The sequence below is a fragment of the Suricata suricatta genome, chromosome 17 (genome assembly GCF_006229205.1).
Source record: "Suricata suricatta isolate VVHF042 chromosome 17, meerkat_22Aug2017_6uvM2_HiC, whole genome shotgun sequence".
Classification (NCBI taxonomy): Eukaryota; Metazoa; Chordata; class Mammalia; order Carnivora; family Herpestidae; genus Suricata; species Suricata suricatta.
In genome coordinates, this window is record NC_043716.1 from 39,823,726 (window position 1) to 39,848,336 (window position 24,611).

A 24,611-nucleotide genomic window follows, 5' to 3' on the forward strand; every position below is an offset into this window, starting at 1 on the left:
CTTGACTGATGTGTGAATCGAACTTTAGTTCCATCCCATCAGACAACTGTGTTGATTGGAGAAATTTACATTCTCACGTTGAAAGAGACCTTTTTTTCTATTGATTTTTGAAACTGTTTAATGTTGCTGCCTGATGTTGAAAATTAGTTGGGCCATGTTTACACATTAAAACTTGTTCTGTGTTCCTTTCCAGTTGTCGCTTTAAGGGCTCCTTGAATTGCCCAAGTCCTTGGGAGGGGAATGAGCAAAGAAAGGTAGGAGAGAAATCACACGTGGAGTGTGTGTATACAGAAGTGTGAGCGGTTTGATGTTGCAGGAGCACAGAATTTGTGGCAGGGGTGGTGGGAGGAGGTGATAGAGGAAGGCAGGGGCCAGAGCATAGGAACCTTGGAGGCCTGTGAAGGGTTGTGGACTTTATTTTGTAGGTGATGGTATGTCATTGATTTATAGGTTTAAAATATGCGTGACAAAGTTGGATTTTGTGTGTGTGTGTGTGTGTGTGTGTGTGTGTGTGTATGTGATTGTTTTAGGGAATGGACTTTGAGGAGTCTCAGATCAGAAGGAGGGAGAGCGGCTGGAGGCTTTAATCCAAGTTGTTGACAGCCTGGACCAAGGCAGTGGTGGTAGGATGCTGTGGGAATGAGGAGTGTCTACCTACATAGGAAGTGAAATGAGCAAGACCCAGTAACTGACCAGCAAAGTGCTATCAACAACACGTCTCTGGTCTCTAGTGTGAGTGAATGGATAGGTTGTTGTGTCACTAACTAAAATGGAGTATTTAGAATACAGAATACCGAGTTCAGAAATCAGGGTAATGGAGATTTTCCCTTAAATATTTTGAGTTTGAGATGCCTGTAGTCACCCAGGTGGTAGGAACAATAGGGAGTAGAATATGAAAACGTAAGCTCCCAGATCCTGGTAGAGGCGTGTTGGCCTGGTGCCAGAATGCCTGGATTCAAATCCCAGCTTCATCACTGGTGGTCAGGTTTCCCAACGTGGCGCAGCAGTGACAAATGATCCCCACATCTTAATGGCTAACAATGAACTTGTAAATCCTTGCTGACATATATGAAGATCATGGGTTGACTTCGGCTTTGTTCCACATCTTTCTCATTCTGGAACCCAGGCTCATGGTAGAACCCTCAACCCAGCCTCATGCAGAGGAAAAAGGGCAACGGCAGAGACACACAGTGACTCTGAAACTTCTGCTTAGACCGGGCACCCAGCGACTCTGCTCACATTCTATTGGCCAAAGTCACCCCCATGGAAAGCCTGAGGTCAATGAAGTGGGGAAATACACTTTTCCCATGGGAGGTACAGCATGTGGCCATGATCAGGGAGCCATATTCCCCCAGGGGAGAAGGGAGAAAATAATCATACCCTCTCCCACAACTACTAACCAGCTACAAAACCTGGGTTTACTCAACTTCTCCCTGCTTTCGTTACCTCATCAGTAAAACAGGAATACTTTTTTACTGGTACTACCTCTTAGTATTATTCCATAAAGCACTTAGAACAGTGCTCAACACAGTATGGAGTAAACACTATATACATGTGTGTGGATGGAAGGGAGGAGGGAAGGGGAAGCTCTTTTTCAATGGGTACAGAGTTTCAGTCTGGGAAAATGAGAAAGCTCTGCGAAGGGATAGTGACAATGGCTGTACAACGGGACGTACTTAACGACACAGAACTGTATGCCTAAAAGTGGTTAAAATTTTAGGTTATGCATATTTTACCTTAGTAAAAAAAACAAAATGTGAGTAGATGGGATCGCCCGGGCAGAGCGTGAAGAGTGGGCAGAAGGAGGAAAGTTCGGGAACCAGCAGTGGCGGCAAAAGCACTGAGAAAGGGGTCTGCATGGGAGACCGAGAAGGAACATTCTGGATAGACAAGGAAAAACAGGAGAGGCTGATGTCCTCCGTTCATGTGCTGACAGCACAGAGCCTGCTTGGGATTCTCTCCCTCCTCTCTCTGTCTGTCCCCTGGTCATGCTCTCCCCCTCTCTCTCAGGATACATACATAAACATAAAAAAAAATTAGTGGTGCTTTGCTGTGGTCAAGATTCCTTTATTAACAAAAGAATCCATCTTTTGTTTATAGAACTTCAATTATTTGATAAGCCATAGGTCAGGGAAACGGACAGCTAAAAATTTTACAAGGAGAAATGAAGACGATGAGGTTGCACAGAAGAACATTTCTTTTTACAAGCATTATATTTGCACCTCCACATTTTGAAGACCCTAAGGAGGGGGTACCTTGGTCTAAGTGATTTCTTCCCCTTTTTCTTTGTTTCTCAACCTTGTTGGGGCGATCACCACACGAGCATCACAGGGTTGCACGTAGAGAGAGAGTGTGGTTCTCAGCTCTGCAAGGAGAAAGGCCTGGGAACTTGGCTTTTTTATTGACTTATTTCTCCAAGAGTTTCTTACTAAGTGAATTAACCTTGCACAGTTAACTTGATGTCATCTTAAGAAAATATATGAAATATGCTTTAGAAAAAAATTACCCATGCTCTAACCAGCCATCTCATTTGGCAATCATTTTCCCCAGCGTTTGTCCTTGCAGGATGGGGAGGTGGGGTTCTTTTTTTATGTGAGTGATTAAATCTACACACAAGAGCCCCAAACTCTTGCTGACCTCCCTCTGCAACACCAGCTGGTGTTGGGAGGCAGAGTACAAGGCAGGCTGAGGTCTCTCTCCAAGGCTCCAGTGACCCCAGGCTGTTTGGCCATCAGTCCCCGGAGGGTCATTCCAGAAGATCTGGGCGGTCCCCGTATGTAAACTTAGCAGCTCCTCCCTTAACGACAGTGACTGTGGGACAGGTCGGAAGGGCTCGGATCCATCCCATGGAGAAAGGGGGATTGTGTTTTGGTTCCCGTTTGCAGACGGTGTCCTTTGAAAGCACAGGGTACTTCCACTCCAGGGATCCGAACTTCTAGGTCCTCACTCAGTGGCCCTAGTGTGATCCCTGCGTGCTCAGAACACACTTTCCAGCCCTCGACTCAATAACGTGAGCATCTGGGTAGGTTTTCATCTGGGATTGAAAAGAAATGGCTGCTCAGCGGTCCCAGCCACATCCCTGCAAGGACTCTGAGGAAGCGTTGTCCTGGGTCTGTTCTCAGCCACCCAGTCAAGTCCGTGCGGACCGGCTTGCACAGGCACCACCCACGCCAGGCTGGTTTTCCGACAGTTTGCTTCCAGCCAGTGTCGTAAACTTGCCCACCCAGGCAACAGGTTTGGGAGACAAGGGCTGAGTGTCTGTCTTCAACCCTCTTCACACTGATTCTCCGTGGGGTTTGGGGACAGATTCCCAAAGTCTCAGCTATGGAACCCAGAAAGGAAGGGCGGTCCAGGGTGTGTGTGTGTGTGTGTCCTAGTCGTTTCCTTGTTTTTGGAACATTTGCTTTCACGGGTCACTAGTTGGTCCCAGGGCTCCTCTGCCAGCAGACCAGGGGGAGTCCAGATCTGGAGGAGGTCTGGCTGGTGTGGAGGAAGGTGGCAGCGGGAGGTGTAGGCGGCAGCCGAGATACCCTGAGCGGTGGTGTGCCCAGAGCTGTTCCCCAGAGTCGCTCAGGTCCGGTCTAGTCAGGCCGCCGTTTGATTCCGAAAGAAATGTGGGAAGCGACGGTCTTAGGGAAGGGGCTGCTAAGGCAGAGCAAAACTGGCTAGGACTTTCTGGGAAACTTCAAGGCTCCCAGAAATGGTGGACAGCTTCATGTTTAAGAGTCACTGCAACACGTGGAGAGGTTGCCCTGGGGTGGGTGGGTGGAGGTGAAGGTGGGGTTGGGGTGAAGACTGGGGTGAAGGGAGTTGGGTAGGGGGTTCAGTCCTCAGTCTTTTGTTCTTCCATGGAGAATCTCACTCTGAACTTGGAGAGGCGGCAGAGTCTCCGTCCTCTGGGTCCTGCCCGTTGGGGGAGATTGGCTGACCCCCTTTCACACGCTTCCACTTCATCCTTCGGTTCTGGAACCACACTTTGACCTGGCGGAGGAATCAAAGGAGCCTGGTCACTTCAAGGCAGGTGCAACTACCTCCCCATAGTGACGCTCAAGCCAGCAGGTTGAGGTTCCAGGGACCCGAGCTTAAACCTCTGCTTGCCCTGCCCCACGGCTCCAAAGGTACCAGGAACTGAGACGACAGGGAGGACACAACAATCTGTCCAGAGGCCTGTCTTGTGTCTCTTGCTAAAGAAAACCTGCCAGTCTGGGGACAAGGTCTAAAAGTCTTGCGGCATTGGCCCCACCCCCTTTCATATGCTCCGCCCCTCCTATGGCAATGGGCCCTCCTTTCTGCTTCTGTTACCCAAGGGTCTGGGAGCAGGGGATCACCAGCCTCATCCCTAAGCATGTTTTTTTTTTTAATGTTTATTATTTATTTTTTGAGAGAGACAGAGCGCTAGTGGGGAGGGCAGAGAGAGACAGAGAAACAGAATCCAAAGCAGGCTCCAGACTTTGAGCTGTCAGTACAGAGCCTGAGGCGGGGCTTGAACTCACCAACCAGAAGATCATGACCCAAGCCAAAGTTGGATGCTTAACCGACTGAGCCATCCAGGCACCCTCCCCCACCCCTGCCCTCAGCCGCAACATTTATAAAGCACTTGTCAGCTTAGATAGCTCCGGGTTGCTTAGTCCCTCATCGGACCTTCAGCCTTACCTGCAGGATGTGGTGCCCTATTTTAGAGATGGAGACTCGGAGACCTTAGGAGATGTGTCCCAGAGGTCACGGGGCTCGGAAGTGGTAGAGTCTTAGTTTTCTCAACCTAGCACTCTGGCAGAGCCCCTCACCAACTGAAAGTTGGTATCAAATATTATTATTATAATCCTTTACTCCATGGATGGAATGCTCTGAGGGAAAGCCCTGAATAAAGGACTAGGAAGTTATTTTTAAAGCGTGTCCAGGAACCAGCTAGAGAACTTACTAGAAATGCAAATTCCCGGTCCCACTTACTATTACTGCCAAATTGCTCTCCAGCATTACAAAATCTGCTTTTCGTTTTTGACTTTTAAAATTTTGTTTAATGTTTATTTATTTTGAGAAAGAGAGAGCATGCGATCGGGGGAGAGGCAGAGAGAGAGAAACCCAAGCAGGCTCCACACTTTCAGCACAGAGCCCAGTGCATGGCTCAACGCAGGGCTTGCCGTGGGGCTCAATCTCACAAACCATGAGATCATGGCCTGAGCCGGAACCAAGAGTCAGATGCTTAACTGACAGAGCCACCCCGGTGGCCCTTGAGTTTTTAATTTTATTTTCAAAGTAATCTCTGCACCCAACATGGGGCTTGAACTCATGACCCCAAGATCAAGAGTCACATGCTCTTCGGACTGAACCTGCCAGGTGCCCCTTAGAGTCTGCATTTTAAATGAGGGCCTAGGTGATTTCAACGCACACTTTGGGAATAACCAGATTAGAGGTTCCAACCCTGACTGCATGTGAGAACCATCTAGAAGATCTTTGAAAAATTCTGATGTCCTAGACCAATGAAAGCAATCTCTAGGGGTGAAGCCCAGACATCAATGGTATTAAAATCTCTGCGGGTAATTCTCAGGTAGAGTCACAGTTGAGAACCACCGTGCTGGGCAGAGAGAGGAGAAAAAGGAGAAGGTTCCGGGAGGTGGGAGGGGGCGGGAGGGGGATGAGAGAGCAGAGGAAAGAAGGGCCCTCTGGGCTGCACCTGCCGCTCCGAGAGGTCCAGGTTCACAGCGATCTCGTATCTCCGGAGCCGGGTCAGGTAGTTATGGTGAGCAAACTCGGCCTCGAGCTCCCGGAGCTGCTCCTTGGTGAAGGCTGTCCTCTCCTTTCGAGCCTTGTTGCTGCCATCAGCCTTCCCTCGGCTCTCCTGGTTGTCTGGGGAGAAAGCGTCCCAAACAGGAAGATGTGAGCCGCAGAGGTCTCCGGTCACTTTCTTTTGTCCTTTAGAGTCATCTCTCTTATTTCTTTAACATCTTTTTACTTTTTTATTAAATTTTTTTAATGTTTATTTATTTTTGAGACAGAAAGAGACAGAGTGCAAACAAAGGAGGGTCAGAGAGATGGAGACAGAATCCGAAGCAGGCTCTAGGCTCTGAGCTGTCAGCACAGAGCCCGATGCGGGGCTCGAACTCATGAGCAGTGAGATCATGACCTGAGCCGAAGTCGGACACCCAACTGACTGAGCCACCAGGCACCTCATCATCTCTCTTATTTTTAAAGGTTATTGAGAAAGAACCTGCACTGCCCCTTTATTTTTCCTTCTAATGCCTTAATCTGCTGAGAACTGGGGAGTCTTTTGGTTTCCAGATTCAGGTGCATTCTCCCCCCGACAAAATTTTTTTGTCCCCAAAGCATAAAAAGCTTGGCTGTTTAATGATTCCTTCCTTCTCTTTCAAGAGAGGGAGAAGTTTTGTATAATTTTTAAAAAGTTTATTTATTATTGAGAGAGAGAGAAAGAGAGAGCACAAGATGGGGAGGGCCAGAGAGAGTGAGGGACACACAGAATCCGAAGCAGAATCCAGATTCTAAGCTGTGAGAACAGAGCCCAATGTGAGGCTCAAACTCACCAAGCTTGAGATCATGATCTGAGCCAAAGTTGGATGCTTAACCAGCTGAGCCACCCAGGCACCCTGTTTAATGATTTCTACCTTCCAGCCCCTCCCCGACCCCTTGACATTAGTAGTGGCGATAAGCTTGTGGGCAAGAGGTTCTAAAACAGAGGTTCTCTGTCCATCAGCTGAGAACTATCAGAAATGCCTATTTTTGTGTCTTATCCCAGACCTCCTGAATCAGAAACTCTGGAGGTAGGGCCCAAGAGGTCTGTTTTAACAAAATTTCAAGGTGATTCTGAGTCAGGGTCAAGTGTACAAACCGCTGTTCTAAGACCTCGCTTCTCCAAGGATGGCGGGGTGGCGGCAGCAGGGCCAGGAAGCTGATCAGACTTGCAGGATCTCACACCCTACCCATGACCAGCTGAATCAGAATCGCATTTTAGCAAGATTCTTAGGGGAGTTGTGTGCGCATGTAAATTGAGAAGTGCTGCCTTAAGCTTCTTTCCCCCTTTGATCCCGGAAGGGGCCAAGTCTGGAAAGTTCTGGGCTCTGAGTTAGAAACAGCAGAGCCTCAATCCTAACTGCTAACAGTAGTGCAGGGACCAAGCACCTGACACGTCAGCCACTTGATCCTCACAATAATTCTGCCGGGTGAGTTCTTGTATGGGCCCCCATGTATAGACCAGAAAACTAAGCACAGAGAGGTAAGTGAGTTGTGCAAGTTCATCAGTTAATCTGGCCGGAGGGTGGCAGAGGCAGAAATCAAACCCAGGCACTTTGACTCAGAGGCTGGTCAAGTAAAATCCTGTAGGAAGGATTTACAAACTGTAGAGTGCTGTACAAACGACAGGGACTATATGTCATCTCCTGAGCACGTGGAGAGGCGGCTCTACCTTCACTTTAGTGGTGGGGCCGGAAGGAGACGCAAACTCCGACACAGGTGACCATGCGTGCCCCAGTCCCGTGAATGGCTACTGAAGCCATTCTGGCAGGGCTCGAAAATGTAGAAGTCCTTCCTTTCATTGTCCTTTTAGAGACCAGGGGGCCTTGGCTCAGAGTCGGTGCGGGTGTTTTACTGAAAGTTAGGAGCCCCCCTCCTGCCCCCCTGAGGACCCCCACCTGTGTGCATGGGGGGGGGCTGGGGGGAGGGCTTTTAGGCAGGGTGGGGGAGGGCAGGGAAGCCGCCCACACTCCCCACAGAGCAGCTACCTTGCAAGCAGCTGGGGAGCTGGAGACCCTAGGTCAACTCCATTCCAGTTGGGAACTTCAGCCTGCCGGTGTCCTTCCAGAAGTTCCTTCTCTTGCTTTCTATCCAGCGCCCCCTCCCTCACTGCATTTTGGGTTCCATCCCAGGGAAGAGGGGCTCGGTGGGGGGCGCACGGTTAAAGCAACCAGGGGTGCATGAACTGAGAAGGTGGAGGTCGGGGGCGCCGCCCCCCAGGGGCTCCCTGGCACTTGGCCGCTGCCCTCGGGACGACGCGCCCAGGGGGCAGGAAGCCTTTGTTCTGACTGTCCCCTGGGCTCTGGAGAAGGCCGGCCCAGACCCCTCCGGAAGCTGAGCGTGGGCTGGGGGAAGGACGTGCAGCCCAGGGCAGGGGATCCCTGGGAGTCCGAAGGCCTTGGCAGCCTCCCACCCGGGGGAGGAGGGGCGGGGCGGGGCGGGGCGGGGCTGGGGGGGGCAGCCTTTCCGGAGCACATCCCTGCCGGCCTCTCCCCATCTCCGCCTGACCCAGATGCTTCCCAGCTCTTCCTCTCACAACGAGTGGGTGTGAAACCAATCTGACTGGAGCGCCAAGGTTTGAGTCCTTGGGCTCCTCGCTGGGGCCTTTGAGGAAGTCACTTAACCTCTCTGGGCTTCAGTTGCCTCCTCGGGAAATAAAGCACCTACCTCCCAGCGGTTATTGGGAAGACAGGACCAGCCCCTCCCCGTGTGTGGCAAATGCTTTTGAAACTGTAAAGTGCATGACACATAAAAAGTATTCTTCCAAGTCTTCCGCTCCATGAGATGCCAACTGAAGGGCTGGGAGGGTAATGGCTGTGGTTTCTTGAAGGTTTCTAGTTCTCAGATGCATTTCATCCTTTCCTTTTTTAAAAAAAATTTTTAATGTTTTTTATTTATTTTTGAGAGACAGAGAGAGTAGGGGAGGTTCAGAGAGAGAGGGAGATACAGAATCCAAAGCAGGCTCCAGGCTCTGAGCTGTCAGCACAGAGCCTGTCACAGGGCTCAAACCTACGAACCGTGAGATCATGACCTGAACCGAAGCTGCACGCTTAACCGACTGAGCCACCCAGGCGCCCCACAAAACATCTCTAGGTGGAGGCACTGTTATTGTCCCCGTTAGCACTGTCATGTGGATTTGTGTGAAAATTTGATTAATAGGGCTCTCTTTCTTCCCCCAGGGGTGAAACTGCTTTTTCCCCACATGCTACTGTATCTGGCACAGTATTTGCAAAACATTTGCTAAATTCTACTCAGTGTACAGAGGAGGAAGTGGACTCAGAGAGGCCCAGACGCTTGCCTAGTGTGTCCAGCAGCTTTTGGGGGGAGAGGAGGATTACATAACGGAGACTGGGACCCAGATTCATCTGACTGGAGGTATAGTGGTCAGCACTGGCCCCAGGCTCTCCATCTGCATCTGGGATGGCTGGACGTGGACTGGCAACTCTGTTTCTCCACATCCAGGGCTCCTGGACGATGCCCACACCTACACTCACCTTCTCCCAGATCTGCTCAGGCGTGCCTGGGTTCCTATGGAATCCTGGAAAACAGCCCCCGCCCCTGCCCCTGCCCAGTCCTGCACATAATGCTCCCAGGAGACCCAAGAGAGATGAGGGAAGGAAGGGGGAAGACCCCTTTGAGTTGGTCTTGGACTGGTTCTTGGACCCCTCTCTGCCCCCTCTCCTCTTATTGTCCCGATTTAAGCCCTGAGCCTCAGCATGAGAAGTAGTAATGGGGCAGAGACTCCGGAGCTGGGAAGCGAGTGAGCCATTCTCTGAATGGGGAGGAAGACCTTTCATCATTGTCAGAGACGACAGAAGGGCCTGGAGTAGGGGAGGCAGAAGTGGAAGTTCTGGGTCTCTGTTCAGCATTTTCATCAAGATAGAAAAAGAAGGATGAAGATAAACAATGAGCCATTCATTTCTGGCTCATTTCATGCCATTTCCAGCTTGGGGGTGTTTAGTCGGTCGGCTCATGTGCTCAGTTCACACGCACACAGTCCTCAGGATAGTTTGATTCCAGGAGAGTACACCTTTGTTGGGATGCCTCCTTCCCACCCTGGGCCTCAGTTTCCCCATGGGTAGGAGCATGGGGCTGGGCTGAGTCTCCACGCCCCTAAGAAGCTGGTGTCAGAGTCCTTTCCCAGTATGAAGCCCTGGCATCCTCTTCTCTCCCTACTCTCTCTCCTGTTCTCTTCCTGGCCTTGAACTTGAGGCCTCTCCAGTTTCAGATATTCTTGTCTGGGCCCCTGTTTCCTCCCTTCAACGTCTTGCTCTATGCTCTGTGCCAAGGCTCTCCTCGGCCTTCCATATGTCCTCAGCCCGAAGGTCAAGGCCATGCCAGGGAACTTCTGCTTCCTTCTGATGTGCAAAGCTCCCTTCCCTGAGCTGAGTGGAGGAGCTGTGTCTGAGGACTCCTTGGAGAATCTAGGCCTTAGCAGGCTCTAAGAAAGAGCTCTCTGACTTTGGGCAATTCTCTTAAGTCCTCTGAACTTCCATTTCTTCCTTTGCGAAGCAAGAATATCTACCTCCACGGCGATCAGAAAGCTGCCAAGAGGGTAAAATGCCACGGGCAACTCGTGTTAACCCCTAGCACGGTGCCTGGTGTGCCGGGGAGGCTCCATCTGAAAGAACCACGAGAAGAGAAGAGGTTGCCCTGGAGATGAAATTGCAGATGTGATTCACGGTGGAGGTTAGAGAAAAAGCTCATCAAGGTACCACATCTCCGGGACTGTGTGGAAGGGATGCCTTTTCAATATTTGGCCTTTTCACCATGTCCCCTTCTCCATGATTTCTTGGCATCTCTGCTTGGATCTGTGTCTCTGGCTACTATTATGTCAGCCTTGTGGGAGGTGGACGGAAGGGGGAGGGGGACTGAATGATTCCACGCACAGTAACTATAGTATCGATCAGAATCACACCTCAGCCATCCTGGTCCTGCACCTTGTTCCAGGGCAGAGCTGCCCCTTCCAGGACCTGCCGCGGGATGGGCTGGTGCTCCACTGGCGGGCCTCTGTGGCTCAGGAGGAGCGACTCGCCCTGCCCCAGCCCCTGCACACCCTCCCAGGCAGCCAGCGGGGCCATGATGGAACCGTCGTGCCCAGAGAAATGCAAACAGGATGTATGTGTGGCCTGCGGTTTCCACTGTGAGCTTTTACACCATCCAAGGTAAATTATTTCATAAATAGTTGTCAGTTTTGGCAGGCCTTCCTATACGTAGCAGACAGCTTTATCGGAGCTACAAGGAAGTTCAGACAGACTCTGGGGAGCAGGCCTTTTTGGAGGCCTGTATCCCAACTCCCCAGTTGTCACAGCCATTTTCTGTAAATTTCCATCCACATGCTTTGCATTCAAATAACATGTTGCCATTGACGATGGATCTCTTTTCCCCAGGGATACACATCTTTGGGGTTTTCACATATACTACGGAATCGTAGAACAGTAGCACTGGAAGAGGCTTGGAGCTGTCTCTGGTCACCTTTCCATTTACAGGGGAGCCCAGAGGAGGTGAGAGAGGGCCTAAGACACCTCTAGTTCGTGGCAGGGCTGGACCTCAAACCCAGATTGCCTTCACAGGAAGCTCTTTCCACATATTAGGCTGCTTTCTATTGCGTCCTCCTAATTATTCTGCGGGCAGGTAAGGTACCCATGAGCCCATTAAACAGATGAAGAAGTGAGGACCCAGAGACTAAATGGTTTGCTGGAATCCCCCTGGTGCCAGTGGGGGGTTGCTGCCTCTATGTCACACTGCCCAGGGGGGATGGTGAGCATGGAGGCTGCGCTCACTCTAGGGACATGTCCGTGCGCATCCCCGTCTGTCTGGGACTCCCCAGAGAGGAGAAAGGGAAGGCATACCTGGGGCATGATGTCAGCATGTGAAGCCTTGGCAAACCCTCTGAAGATGGCATCTGTGGCTTCCCGGGCTGTCACAGTGCGGGCCTTTGATGTCCTCGTTAGTTCTGATACTTTCAACGTCAGGAGGAGTCAAAGCCCGTCATAACAGACAGGACCCAGCTAAAGCCAGCTCAAGACAAGTTGCACTTCTGTACCCAGCACGTCCTTGGCTTCCTGGGATTGGCCTGCCTGTCTCACTGCGCTCCAGTGAGCTCCACCCACCTCAGCATCTGGGCCCTTTCCCTCTCCTGTAGGTGCCCAAAAAGACATGGGGAGAGTTCTCAGCCTTTTTGAGGAGCCTGTGGAGGGGGGAGTCGGGGGGGATTCAAAGTGTGTTTCCTGGGACAAAATCAGATTATTCTATAATAGAAATGCCTTGGTGCTACAGTCTTTGCTGAAAGACCCAGGAGGGTATGTGGCTATGAGGGAGAGTGGAACAGACGGGCAATGAGATGGCGGGGGGGCGTGGGACAGGGAAACAGAGGGGTGAAGGGGAAGGGAGGCAGTGGAAATGAGGGCAGGGAGCAGCAGCAAGCCTCTGGGATGGGTGGGGGGAGGCATGGGCAGCTCTGGGCTCTACTTGTGTTTATAAGTTCCAGATGTTGCCCTCAGCTGTCACCAAAGGAAGTGTGGGCTTCAGGACCAGACCCCACTGCTCACACTCTTCCCCCACCACTGTGTTCAAGGAACACAAGGAAATCATGAAATAGAAAGGGCTGGGAGTGGGGAGGCGAGGAAGGAACCCTGGCCAGAGGCCCGGGACGCCCAGCTCAGGGAGCAGAAAGGGCACTGGGGGAAAGGGGCTGCATCAGGGGGTCCACAGGGGCCTCGCATCCTGCCCTCAGAAAGAAAGAGCTGTGCTGCATCTGGAATCATCCCCACACCCCTGGGCTCAGATGTCTTAACTTATTCAAGCCAGAGAAATAGGTGAGTAGGGTGGGACTCTTGAGCCCCTACCCTGGCAGGGCGGTGCACAGGGCTGAGGTTACCCCCCGTTGACCTTCTTACAGTCCCTGAGCTCTTTGGACCCTTTTGTCTTAGATGCTGGTCAGAATTGTGCCACCCTGGTGGATGCGGGCTTCCTGTAGAACTTCCAGACTGTGTCTGGGTGGGGCCCGGGGGCACGCAGGCACGGGGTTTGTGCTGCTGCCTCTGAGTTCAGACAGTGGCCATGGCCCTGAGTCCAGATTTGGGACCTGATCCCTGCCTGGTCGTGAGGGCAGGAGCTCTAACCAGGGAGCATGTGGAGTTCCTGTCTCTCCTTCCACACTGGCCACTCTGGCTCCTACGGCTTCTTCCTTGCTGGGGGCTCGGGAGTTGGAGTTGGAACGAGGGGGCTGCAGCCGTTGTGTGCCCTTCAAACTGTTGTGAGGGACCGGTGAGCTCACAGAGACAGGCAGAAGCAGCTGGTGGCAGGCTTCAAAGGCCCCCTCGGGCCTTGGGTCACTGCCTTCCCAGTTTTGAGCACAGGTGACCTGGGATGCAGCCAGGATCAGGGAAGATTTGGAAAGAGAAGAGTGCTCGTCTGTGGGCTTGGAAAACAATAGGTTGAAGGGTAGCCAAGTGCTGGCTGTCTTTGCATCTACGATCTCATCTGGTCCCCTGGCAGCCCTGTGAGGTAGGCCCGTGATCCTCATTTTTCAGAGGAGCCTGGGACTCAGTGAAGTGTCACACTCGCCGGAGCTCACCCAGACGGGAAGCTGTGGATCTGGGACTTGGTCCAGCGCTGCCCTGTTCGTGCACTTAACATTAGCCCCTGAACCCCTTCCCCGCTTTACTAGGCTGCAGCCCAGAACGGAGGGTGTGCATGGGTGGGACATCACCCGGCGTGGTACTCTGTGACCCAGGTGACACTGAGGTTGTCCATTTCACCTCATTTCCTTCTTCCTCTGTCAAACAGCCCACTTATTTAGAGATTCGTTCCTGGGGCACCTGGGTGGCTCAGTCGGTTAAGAGTCTGACTCTTGGTTTTGGCTCGGGTCGTGATCTCACAGTTTTGTCAGTTCGAGCCCTGTGTCAGGTTCTGTGCTCACAGTGCAGAGCCTGCTTGGGATTCTCTCTCTCTCTCTCTCTCTCTCTCTCTCTGCCCCTCTTCAATTCATGCTATCTCTGTCTCTCTCAAAATAAATAAATCAATCTTAAAAAAATATAAAGACTCATTCCTAAAAGTGTCTCTCCTTGTAGATGTAAGATAAGAGTGTAGGAGGGGCGCTTGGGTGGCTCATTCAGTTGACTGTCCAGCTTCGGCTCAGGTCATGATCTACTGGTTCCTGGGTTCGAGCCCTGTCCTGGGCTCTGTGCTGACAGCTAGCTCAGAGCCTGGAGATTGTCTTCAGATCCTGTGTCTCCCTCTCTTTCTCTGCCCCTCCCCTGCTCATGCTCTGTCTCTCTCTCTCTCTCTCTCTCAAAAATAAAATAAAAGCATTAAAAATTTTTAAAAAATGAAGCCATTAGGGTGGACACTGATCCAATTAGGCTGGTGTCTTTATAAGAAAAGGAGATTAGAACACAGGGAGAGACACCAAGGACGCTCACGCACAGAGGAAAGACCACGTGAAACCACGGCAAAAAACCAGCCATTTGTAAGCCAAGAGGAGAAGCCTCCAGAGAAACCAAACCTGCTGACATCTTGATCTTTGGCTTCTGGTTTCCAGAACTATGAGAAAATGAGGGTCTGTTGTTGATAAGCCCACCAGTCTATGGTATTTTGTTACGGCAACCCGGGCAGCCTGTTGATACCCCTAAATCCCCACAGCCAATGTTCACCGCTGGGGAGCGGGAGCAAGCCAAGGAGGGGTGCTTGGCAGGGCTGATGCTAGTCCACAGGGAGACCTCTCTGCAAATTAGAAAAAGCTGCCCTTTTCTCTAGGCTGGAAACACAGCCACGCGTCTGTATGACAGCTGGGCCCTCTGACTGCCCCCCTGTAGCAGCCCCCTAACTGCCCGGCTGTGGTGAGTCCACCTTACCGCTCAGCCACAAAAGCTCCACTTGCTTGCCAGCCTTGGTGGCCCTGGTACTCGGGAGCTGACCTGAGTACCTTGTGCGGGCCTCCGGCAGGGTCAGCCCAGCCTGGCTGCGGCTGCTCATGAGTCTTTCTGACCCCAGCACTCGCCCTGACCCTGGGCTGGTTTTATGATTGAAGTCTGGCTGTCTGCACACTTTTTCATGAGTGAGACTATAAAAGTCCTGATGCGTTTTACAGAAGTTCATTCCACAAGGTGGAAACCGCCCCCCCCTGCCCCCCGGGGCCAGGCAGCAGAGCCACTCTCAGAGAGAAGGTGGGAAAATGAATGAATGAATGAATGAATGAATGAATGCCAGGCTGTAATAGAGGCTATTGACTAGACATTGAGTGAACTCCTCCCATGTAAATGTTCTGGTAGGTGCTAGGGGAGCTGGTTTTCGTTCTGGCCCTCCAGACACCTCAGTTTCAGGGAAAGGGCAGCCGTATGCTATAGCTCTGTGGATTAAAGGCAGACTGGGTTTGATGCGGAAATGGAGGTACAAATAAGGCGTGTTCTGTGTATTGGGAGAAGGAGGTCAATAAAGGATCATTGGACACTCACCAAGCTAGAAACAGAAGAAAATTATCTCAATATAATAATGGCCATATATGAAAATCCCACAGCCAACATCATACTCAGTTGTGAAAAACTGAAAGTCTTTCCTATAAGATCAGCAACAAGCAAGGATGCTCACTGTTGCTACTTCTCTCTTTCCTTCTTTTAAAAGTAGGCTTCACACCCAGAACAGGGCCCAGTGCAGAGCCCATTGCAGAGCCCAGTGCAGAGTTCAACATGGGGCTTGAACTCAAGACTCTGAGATCAAGACCTGAGCTGAGATCAAGAGTGGAACATGTAACCGACTGAGCCACCCAGGTGCCCCTCACTGTTGCTACTTCTCTTCAACATAATCCTGTAGGTCCTAGCCAGAACGATCAGGCAAAAAAAAAAAAAAATAAATAAAAAATAAAAGGCATCTAAATTGGAAAAGAAGAAGTAAAATGATCTTTGTTTACAAATGACACGATCAAAAGACTTGCACACTAAAAACTACAAAACATTGTTGACAGAAATGAAAGAAGACACAAATAAATGAAAGACATCCTACGTTTATAGATTGGAAGACTCAGTAATGTTAAAATGTCCTTACTTACTCAATCCCTATCAAAATCCCAATGGTATTTTTTGCAAAAATAGAAGAAAAAATCATTCTAAAACTCATATGGATTCTCAAAGGACCTGAACAGCCAAAAACAAGCTTAAGAAAGAGAAACAAAGAGGGAGACCTCACGTTTTTTAAATTTTAAAACATATTACAAATATGCAGTAATCACAGCAGTCTGGCATTGGCATAAAATCAGACAGGTAGAACAACGGAACCGAATGAGGTCAACCGTCACATATATGGTCAAATGAGCTTCAACAAGTGTGCTAAGGCTACACGGTAGGGAAAGGATGACACGGGAAAACATGCAAAAAGATGAAGTTGGAGCCTTAACTTACAACATCTAAAAAAATTAAATTAGTTTAAAGACCTAAACATGAGATTTAAAATGGTGAACCCCCTAGAAGAAAACATGGGGGGAAATCTTCATGACATTAGGTCTGGCAATGATTTCTTGAATATAACACTAGACGCTCAGGCAACAAAAGCAAATAGAGAGAAGTGGGACTACATCAAGCTTAAAAATGTCTATGTAGCAAAGGGTGCAATCAACAGAATGCAAAGACAACTTACGGAGCAGGAGAAAATAGTTGCAAACCATATACGGATAAGGGATTCATATCCAGAATATATAAAAAACTCCTACAAGTCAATAGCAAAAGGCAAACGATCCAACTAATAAATGGGCAAAGGACTTGAACAGACATTTCTCCAAAGATCTACAACTGGCCAACAAGCACATGCAAAGATGCTCAACATCGCCAAACACTAGGGAAGTGCAAATCAAAACCAGGATGAGATATCATCTCATGTCTGTTAAGAAGGCTACCATCAAACAAACAACAAACCAAACCAAACCAAAGCAAAACAAAAAACCAGAAAAGAACAAGTGTTGGTGAGGTTGTGAAGAAATCAAAACTCGTGTGCACTGTTGGTGGGATTGTAAAATGGTGCCGTAGCTATGGAAAAGGGTATGGAGATTTCTCAACAAATTGAAATGGAATTAATTACCGTAGGATCCAGCAATTCCACTTCTGCGTATATATCCAAAAGAATTCAAAAGCAGAATCTTGAAGAGATGTTTGGACACCAATGTTCATTGCAGAATTATTCATAATAGCCAACTTGGAAGCAACCCAAGTGTCTGTCCATCAACAGGTGAATGGACACAGAAAACGTGGTATATACATATAATGGGATATTATTCAGCCTTACAAAAGAAGGAAAGCCTGTTATCTGCTACAACAGGGTGAACCTGGAGGACGTTATGCTCAGGAAAGTAAGTCAGTCACAGAGAGACAAATACTGCATGATTTCACTTGCATGAAATATTAAAAGTAGTCTTAACTTTTTTTAGATCACTCTTTAATAACACTTGCTATTAAAAGGTAAAGTGAAATGGGTTTATCTTTGGCCTAAACTAACTCCATGCTCTGGATTTACTCGTCATCCAGGATAATGGTACAGCCCCACATCACCCATTCCCTGGCCATCACCCCCTGTACCTTGAGGCACAAAGCAGAAAGTAGAATGCTATTTGTCAGGCCTGGGGAGAGGGAAGAGGAGTTGTTTTTCAATGGATTTAGGGTTTCAGTTTTGCAAGATGGAAATGTTCTAGAGGTCTGTTGCGGGACAGTGTGTATATATTTAACACTACTGTGCGGTACGCTTAAAAAGGATCATGATTTGGGGTGCCTGGCTGGCTCGGTCAGAGGAGCATGTGACTCTTGACCTCAGGGTTGTGAGTTTGAGCCCCACACGTGGGTGCAGAGATTATTTAAATAAATAAAACTTTAAAAAATTTTTAAAAATGATCAAGATGGAAGAGGAGCCTGAGTGGCTCAGTCGGTTAAGAGTCCGACTTCAGCTCAGGTCACAATCTCGTGGTTTGAAGGTTTGAACCCTGCGTTGGACTCTGTGCTGACAGCTCAGAGCCTGGAGCCTGCTTTGGATTGTGTGTGTGTGTGTGTGTGTGTGTGTGTGTGTGTGTGTGCCTCTCCCCCACTCACACATTCTGCTCTCTCTCAAAAATAAATAAACATTTAAGAAAAATGATCACGATGGTAAATTTTATTTATGTGTTTTTTATCATAATATTTATTTCTTTTTCAAATATTTTATTTTTAGGTCATCTCCACACCCAGTGTGGGGTTCAAAGTCACACCTCTGAGATCAAGAGTCACATGCTCTACCAACCCAGGCAGCCAGGTGCCCCTGATCATGCTTTTAAAAATGGAGATGTTTCTCACATGGAAAAATAAGTAAATAAATAAAATGGAGATTTCAAATACAAGAGGTCTCATGGTAAGAAATCTCAGAAGAGAACTTCTGTGAAGTTAAAAGCTATATATTTAGAAAATCAGCACGGGGTCTAGCAGGTACTAAAAGTTACAACTTCTCAAAGACCGCATCCACTGAAATGATGCTATGTACAAGGGAACCCTTAGATTTTTTAGAAAAAGAGGAAAGATTCTTGGTGTCGGTGATTTTCAAACTGGATATTAACATTAGAAGGGCTTCAACAGGCAGAGGAGTAGGGGAGGGGCAGGATGCTTGAAGCAAGGGAAAGTTCTTCAGCAAGTGAGGTTGGGAGGAGAAAAAGGAGGGTGTGTTTGCAAGGCAAGTGGGCTCATGTGGCTCCAGGCAGGGTGGGTGGAGGTGGAGCTGAGAAGGGGGGCCTGTCGACAGAGAGCAGGTGGGAGGAAGGGGCCGATCTGTGGGTTTATAAACCTCAGGGGAAATTAGGCGTTCCTGGGCCTGGACATGGGCAGGCGGGGATCATATCTTGCAGGGGAGAAGTCTGGGAAGGATGAGTCCTGGGAGGCACGGGTGTTGGAGCTGAAGGAGACTAGGCAAAGCGAGTCTGAGGAGGGCGGGGGGAGTACACGAGAGCACCAGTGAGCAGGGCTGAGCCCCCGCATGGAGAGAGGGGTGGTAGAACCTCTCCCAGGCGGGAGATCCGATTCACCTACAGCCTGGCGGATCACGCGCGACCTTCCCTTGAACCCCGCCAGGAAATCACCGCGAAATCCCTCATTCCCATAAATTAAAGACAACCACAGTAGCAAGACAGATGGACAGATCGAGGGCAAACATCAGTGGCCTCACAGCTGTCCCTGCCAGCAGGGCTCCCGAACACCCATGGGCCCCGGGGCTGGGAGTGTTTGTGGTAAGAGAATATCACACTGGTCTCCTAAATCAGTTTTGTGCTGTGAACCGAGGGAAGGTCTCTGAGTGGGGGCCGGGGACCCCTGCTTTCCTGATCATTTATTTGAGCAAATCAGCTCCACCTCTAGTGAGAGTGATAGGGGAGCAGCGGGGCCCGGCCCAAGGAGAGGGGAGAGCAGACAACGTCCCTCTTGAAACAAACTTCCAGTACCTTTCTGTTACTGGAGCCTCCTCTGCCAGCCAGTATGGGGCCCTTTTGCCTGGCATGACTCACCCCCCAGCAGATCTCTGGGGTCCAAGGTCCTAACTGATGACAAGTGGGTTTTAGGACCAAGGATAACTGCAAGACGTTCCCATGTCTTATACCCCAAACGCAGCAGTTTCTGAGTCAGTGTATTTGAAGTGTATGTTCTGAAGGCTGGTTCTGGAAATATGGGCCCAATAACATTCAGAGCTGCTATGTGCTGAGCCGGGCACAGTGCTAATCTCAGGGATCAGTGCACTCAACCTTCACAGTGACTCTGTATGGAAGGTGCTTTTGTTATGATCCCATTTGGCAGGTGGGGAAAACGGAGGCTGTAAGCAATTAAGATGTTTTCCAAAGTCATGTAGCCCTAAGTTGTGGCACCAGCATGCAACCTGTCTGCCCGCCTTGCAAAGAATTATGGGAAACATTTCTGATCCACGGCTGGTTAATCTCACAAGACAGTTTAGCAAGGGCACGTGAGGCACTCACACTGAGCGCAAAATGCAGGAGGTGTCAAAACCCTCAGGAACCAAGAGAAATAATATCTTAATGCAATATTTTAAAATATCGATGTTAAGGACCTCCTGGGTGGCTCAGTTGGTTAAGCATCTGACTTTAACTCAGGTCATGATCTCGCAGTTTGTGGGTTCGAGCCCCACGGCAGGGTCTGTGCCAATGACTCAGAGCCTAGAGCCTGCTTCGGAGGCTGTGTCTGCCTCTCTCCCTACCCCTCCCCCCGCTTGTGTTTTCTCTCTCTCTCTCTCAAAAATAAATAAAAACAAATAAATAATCTAAAAACCTGAGGTTAATGCAAAAAGAAAAACCCCGCTGAACAAAATATGAGGATTTTAAATAGAGAATGTGAGCTGTGACTCAGGAACGGTGGTGGGACAGGGGTTCTTTCTGGATTTGTCTCTTGTGAGCTGGATTCCAGATTTCCAGACTTGGTTGTGACCCTCGCTCATCTGCTTGCCCCTTCCTTTGAACTCTTGGGAAGCTGATCTCTCCTGCCTTGCCCCCTCCTGTTCCATTCCAAAGGAAGACTCAAGCAACTAGCTGGGCCATAACGAGTCCCATGCTGAGCAGAGACTTGGGTTGGGAAGAATGAATGAATGAATGAATGAATGAATGAATGAATGAATGCATGAATGAATGAAACTCAGCTTTGCTGTGCCCTGCCTAACTGCTGCTGTCATTGCTGCTGTTCCTGAGGGGACCTGGAGGGGGAGCCCAAGGCCAATGAGACTCTGCCCCCCATCAGAGGCTGACCCTGTGAAGAGCTGCAGGGCATTCAATGGAGGGTGTCCTTGTGTTCTTGGGATGGCCACCTGCTTGGTCTGCCAGCTCACTCCCTAATGCAGTGCCACAGGCCACGGGCCCAAAGGAATGATGACACATTTGGGTCTTGTTGAAACACAGAATGATTTTGCCTAAGCCGGGCCCGTTGCCTGTGCCTCCCGATGCCTTGGCTCCCAGTTCCCTGGAAAGCAGTGGCCCTGCTGGGTGGCTCACTCGGTTAAGCATTGACTCTTGATTTGGGCTCAGGTCATGATTTCGCGGGTCCTAAGATCCAGCTCCATGTCAGGCTCTGTGCTCTTAGTGCAAAGCCTGCTTGGGATTCTCTCTTCCTTTCTCACTCTGTCTCTCTCTCAAAATAAATAAACAAACTTAAAAAAAAAAGTGACTGGATGCAGCGGGGAAGATATGGGCAAAGGCGGAGGAGTTCCTGGGCAGGCGCCAGGGAGGAGAGAGCACTTCAGCCGGGCGCAGAGCCAAGTCGCTGAGAGTCCCTTGGAGAGAAGCAGAAAGTGCCCCATCTCTGCACATCTCCAGCCAGGGCTACGGAATAGTTCAGGATTTAACCAGCGGGGGATTTAAAGGGCCCTCCTCGTAGGCAGCCAGGAGGACTGGGGTCACTATCATCTATAGTGAGCATGTTGAGCGGCTTCTTTAAGCACAGAAACTCAATATTTCAAAATGAGGATTCTGTTGGAAATCTGCTGGAGGATGCAGCATTGGGGTCTGAAGTCCAGGGTTTGAGCTCGGTTCTAGGGTTACCAGATTTTCCCAGGATTGAGGGGTTGAGGGGTTCCCTGGGATGCCGGATTCTTTTCCTTCCTTCTTTCCTTCCTTCCTTCCTTCCATCCTTTCTTTCTTTCTTTACTTCTTTTTTTTTAAATTTTAATGTTTATTTATTTTTGAGAGAGAGAAGGAGGGAGAGACAAAGACAAGGGGACACAGACTGTGAAGCAGGCTCCAGGTTCTGAGCCATCAGCACAAAGCCCAATGCGGGGCTCAAACCCACGAACTGTGAGATCATGATCTGAGCTGAGGTCGGACGCTTAACCAACTGAGCCACCCAGGTGCCCCTAGACTTTCAATGCTAACCCCAGAAAAGTCCTGGACAAATCCAGATAAGTGGGTCACTATCTAGACTCCATTCTAGTAGTGCTCCCCTCAAACTCTCTCTCCTTTTCCACATGTGTAGGACAGAGATATAAGCCCTCCTGTACTAACCTCACACACTGGTGGGACCCAAAAGACCTAACGTGTGTTTCCTGCAGCACCTCAAAACCCCCCGATCATAGCACATCTAATGCCAGACAGGCAGCTTCTTCTCCCTCTCACTTTGAGCCCTTTGAGGTATGAGACCTTGGCATTCATCTCCGCGTCCTCAAGGCCTTTGGGCGGTGCTTGGTGAAGAGAAGAATCTCGGGAAACTTGTGCTACACAGAGCAAAGCACAGAGTGTTCTCGTCGGTTGGGTGACACTCTCCTTTTCTAGCTGCCCCTGGTTGGCCTTTGAGAAGGTTCTCTAGAGGTTCAGACAGACTGACCCTGCCGAGGACACCTGTCAGGAGGACGCAGTGGGGACAGGAGGCATGGGCACGGTCTTGTTTTGGGCGAGGTGGTGACAGGGACCAGACAGAGGTGAATGGGCAGTGAGAGAAGCCAGGTGGGCCCCAAGGGGAGAGGAGGAAACAACAGGTCCCCGTCACAGGGCGGAGGTGGATATAAGTTGTCTCTTAACGAACAGGCCGACTCCATCCTCTGGCCTCTGGGACTCCAGTGCTGAGCTGGGCTGCACCTGCTTTCTGAGGTCCCGGGCTTACCCTTGGCTGCCTGCCTCCCTGACCTTTCCCAAGGCTGGTGATCCCTCAGGAGGACTCCTCTGAGGGGCGACTTCCCTGGGGGTCGCCTAGACCTTAGTGCGCTGATCTGCCCTCTTGGCCGGGGCACGGGCAGAATGATACTTCGCGGGCTGTCTATCCCCAGCCTCGGCACTCGATCTCCTCCTTACCCCTTGCCTCTCCCATCCCAGCCCTAGGCTCTGCCCCTCGCCTCCTGGAGGCATAGGGTCCTTGCTCTGCCGACACTGTAGGGTCCCAGCCTCGGTCCTAGCCCTCCAAGCCCCCATCTCAGCTGACGACTCTGGTGAGCAAACCCTTTGGCTCCAGGACCATTCGGAGCCCACCGGGGCATTGAGGGAAGACGCATAAGCCGGAGGCAGCCCAAATTCAGGAAAGCTCCCCTCCGGCCCTTGCCAGCCTGCGCCGTCCCACATATCCCCCCAGTCTTTGTGGGTCTAATTTCATTTGCTTGCAGGCATCGCCTTCCCAGGGCCCAGGGGTGCTGGGGACACAGATACAACCCCCATCACCAGAGAATCCCAGAGTTCTTGAGTATAAGAAACCCCCAAGGTAACCCCTGCCTTTGGGTAGATTAGATATTATCTTTTGCAATTCATGGTCAGGCTAGTTCGGCTCAGAGAGGGAAAGCAACCAAGTAAAGGAATGCTCAGCTGCTCCTCAGCCACGTACCTGAGCTCTCCTTCTTCCTTCTGGTCGACTTCTTCTCGGCCGTGTTGGCGGTGCTCCCCGGGATGTCGTAGTCCTCGCCTGGGCCTCCCGTGGTGTCCACCAGGCCTGGGCTGCTGGCCCCCATGTCCCTGGAGCCCCCAGCTGGGCCCGGGTTGAGCCTGCGCCTGGCCTCTGAGACAGGGTAGTGCCAGTCGGGGGGCTGCGGAAAAGCGGGGTGCTGCTCGGTGAAGACGCGCTCCTCCCGGGGAAGGCTGTGCGGGGTGGCCGCCAGGCAGGAGGCCGAGAAGTCGGGGTACGCTGCCGTCGCTGTTGCCGGGAAGTCTGGCTTCTGGTGGAAGGAGAACGGCGTCGGGGGGTATTGGGGCAGCCCTGGGGCCCCACCGCCTTCAGAGTGGGGATTTCGAAGGCAGCCCCAGACCGGGGCCGGGGGGTGGGGGGTCCTCATGCAGCTGCTGGCCACGGGGTCCATCTGCTGTCCGCTGCTGCACGCCTCAGTCTTTTCAAGATTTTGATTCTTATTTGTTTTATATTCAAAATTTTTAAAAAATGCAAAAAAAAAAAAGGAGATAAATAAATAAGAGGGGAGAATGGTCAGTGGAAAATTCACCCCAGGAACCAAACCAAGAAGGAAAACTGAAGTCTTTCCTTAAAGTACGCACACATGTGGCCGGCTACACGCACGTGTGCGCACACCCCTATGTCAGGCTTCACCCCTGGCCTCCTGCCCCTCCCCGACACGCCAGCCTGCCTATCGGGGTCCCCTGGACATGTGTTTGTCGCCGCTGACACTAAACATTTTCACTGTGGCAGCTGCCGAGGGCTTGTCCTGGAGCGCACAGCCAACGCCTGCCGAGGGCTGGACCAGGGCTGTGAGACACTCTTTTAAATCCTGCGGTGGGGAGAGAGTGACACATTTCTGAAGTGAAACGTGAGAGAGGAGAGGGAGGGGTTAACCAGCACACACGATCCCCTCCAACCAAAACCCCGAGCAGGCGACTATTAATCATCAGAAACCTTATATGCACATCTAATGGGATTTGCAGATGGAGACTTTTAAAGAAACATTGTCTGTATTTCTTTTTTTAATTTTAAGGGGAGAGAGCAATGCACACACACACAACACACCAACTTCTTTAATGCGCCTCCTGTACGCTATGAAGTTATTTTATTGCTCTGTTAACAAAATTCCCCGAGTCTTGGATTTGGAAAAAGCCTTAAGTCAGATCCAGAATCCGTCAAGTGCCAAATTCCAGGGAGTGGAGCAGGGAATAAATGCAAGAGACAAGTTTGCTGATTGCATTTGATTTAAAGGCCCTTCTACTGCTGCTTGCAAAAAGGAAGGTGGATTAAATGAAATCTTTTTTTGCCAGTCTCAGCGGCCCACTAGGGTCTGTAGCATAAAGAAAGACACACTTCAGAAAAAATGATTTCTCTCTGCCCCAAGTGACATTCCCACTTTCTCAGGAACTTAAAAAAACAATCAGATTCTTCCTTCCATTCTTTAACCCCGACTTACATGCCAATTAGCCACAATCTTCTCTAGGTTGTCTGTGTGTGTGTTGGGGGAGGGGGTTC

The 24,611-nt window shown here is 50.4% G+C and overlaps 1 protein-coding gene across 2 annotated transcripts; it reads right to left on the reverse strand.

The window, feature by feature from the left end:
* Window positions 1-2,051: 2,051 nt before the first annotated feature.
* Window positions 2,052-23,550, reverse strand: MEOX1 (mesenchyme homeobox 1). Of its 2 annotated transcripts, XM_029926920.1 has the most exons (3): window positions 23,037-23,550; window positions 5,672-5,844; window positions 2,052-3,981 (listed from the first exon to the last, which is right to left on the reverse strand). In XM_029926920.1, the coding sequence occupies exons 1-3, from the start codon at window positions 23,503-23,505 to the stop codon at window positions 3,859-3,861; spliced, it is 765 nt and encodes a 254-aa protein (XP_029782780.1). In that variant the 5' UTR covers window positions 23,506-23,550; the 3' UTR covers window positions 2,052-3,858. The 2 variants fall into 2 exon arrangements, with proteins under 2 accessions (XP_029782780.1, XP_029782781.1); XM_029926921.1 differs by lacking the exon at window positions 5,672-5,844.
* Window positions 23,551-24,611: the final 1,061 nt, after the last annotated feature.

What these genes read in the sequence shown, in the direction of transcription:
- MEOX1 (XM_029926920.1), bottom strand. Translation starts at nt 23,505, where the DNA reads ATGGACCCCGTGGCCAGCAGCTGCATGAGGACCCCCCACCCCCCGGCC. An exon ending in AAGGAAGAAGGAGAGCTCAG is followed by an intron (nt 5,845 to 23,036) that starts GTACGTGGCTGA and finishes CTTTCTCCCCAG; the next exon opens with ACAACCAGGAGAGCCGAGGG. An exon ending in TGGACCTCTCGGAGCGGCAG is followed by an intron (nt 3,982 to 5,671) that starts GTGCAGCCCAGA and finishes TTCCTCCGCCAG; the next exon opens with GTCAAAGTGTGGTTCCAGAA.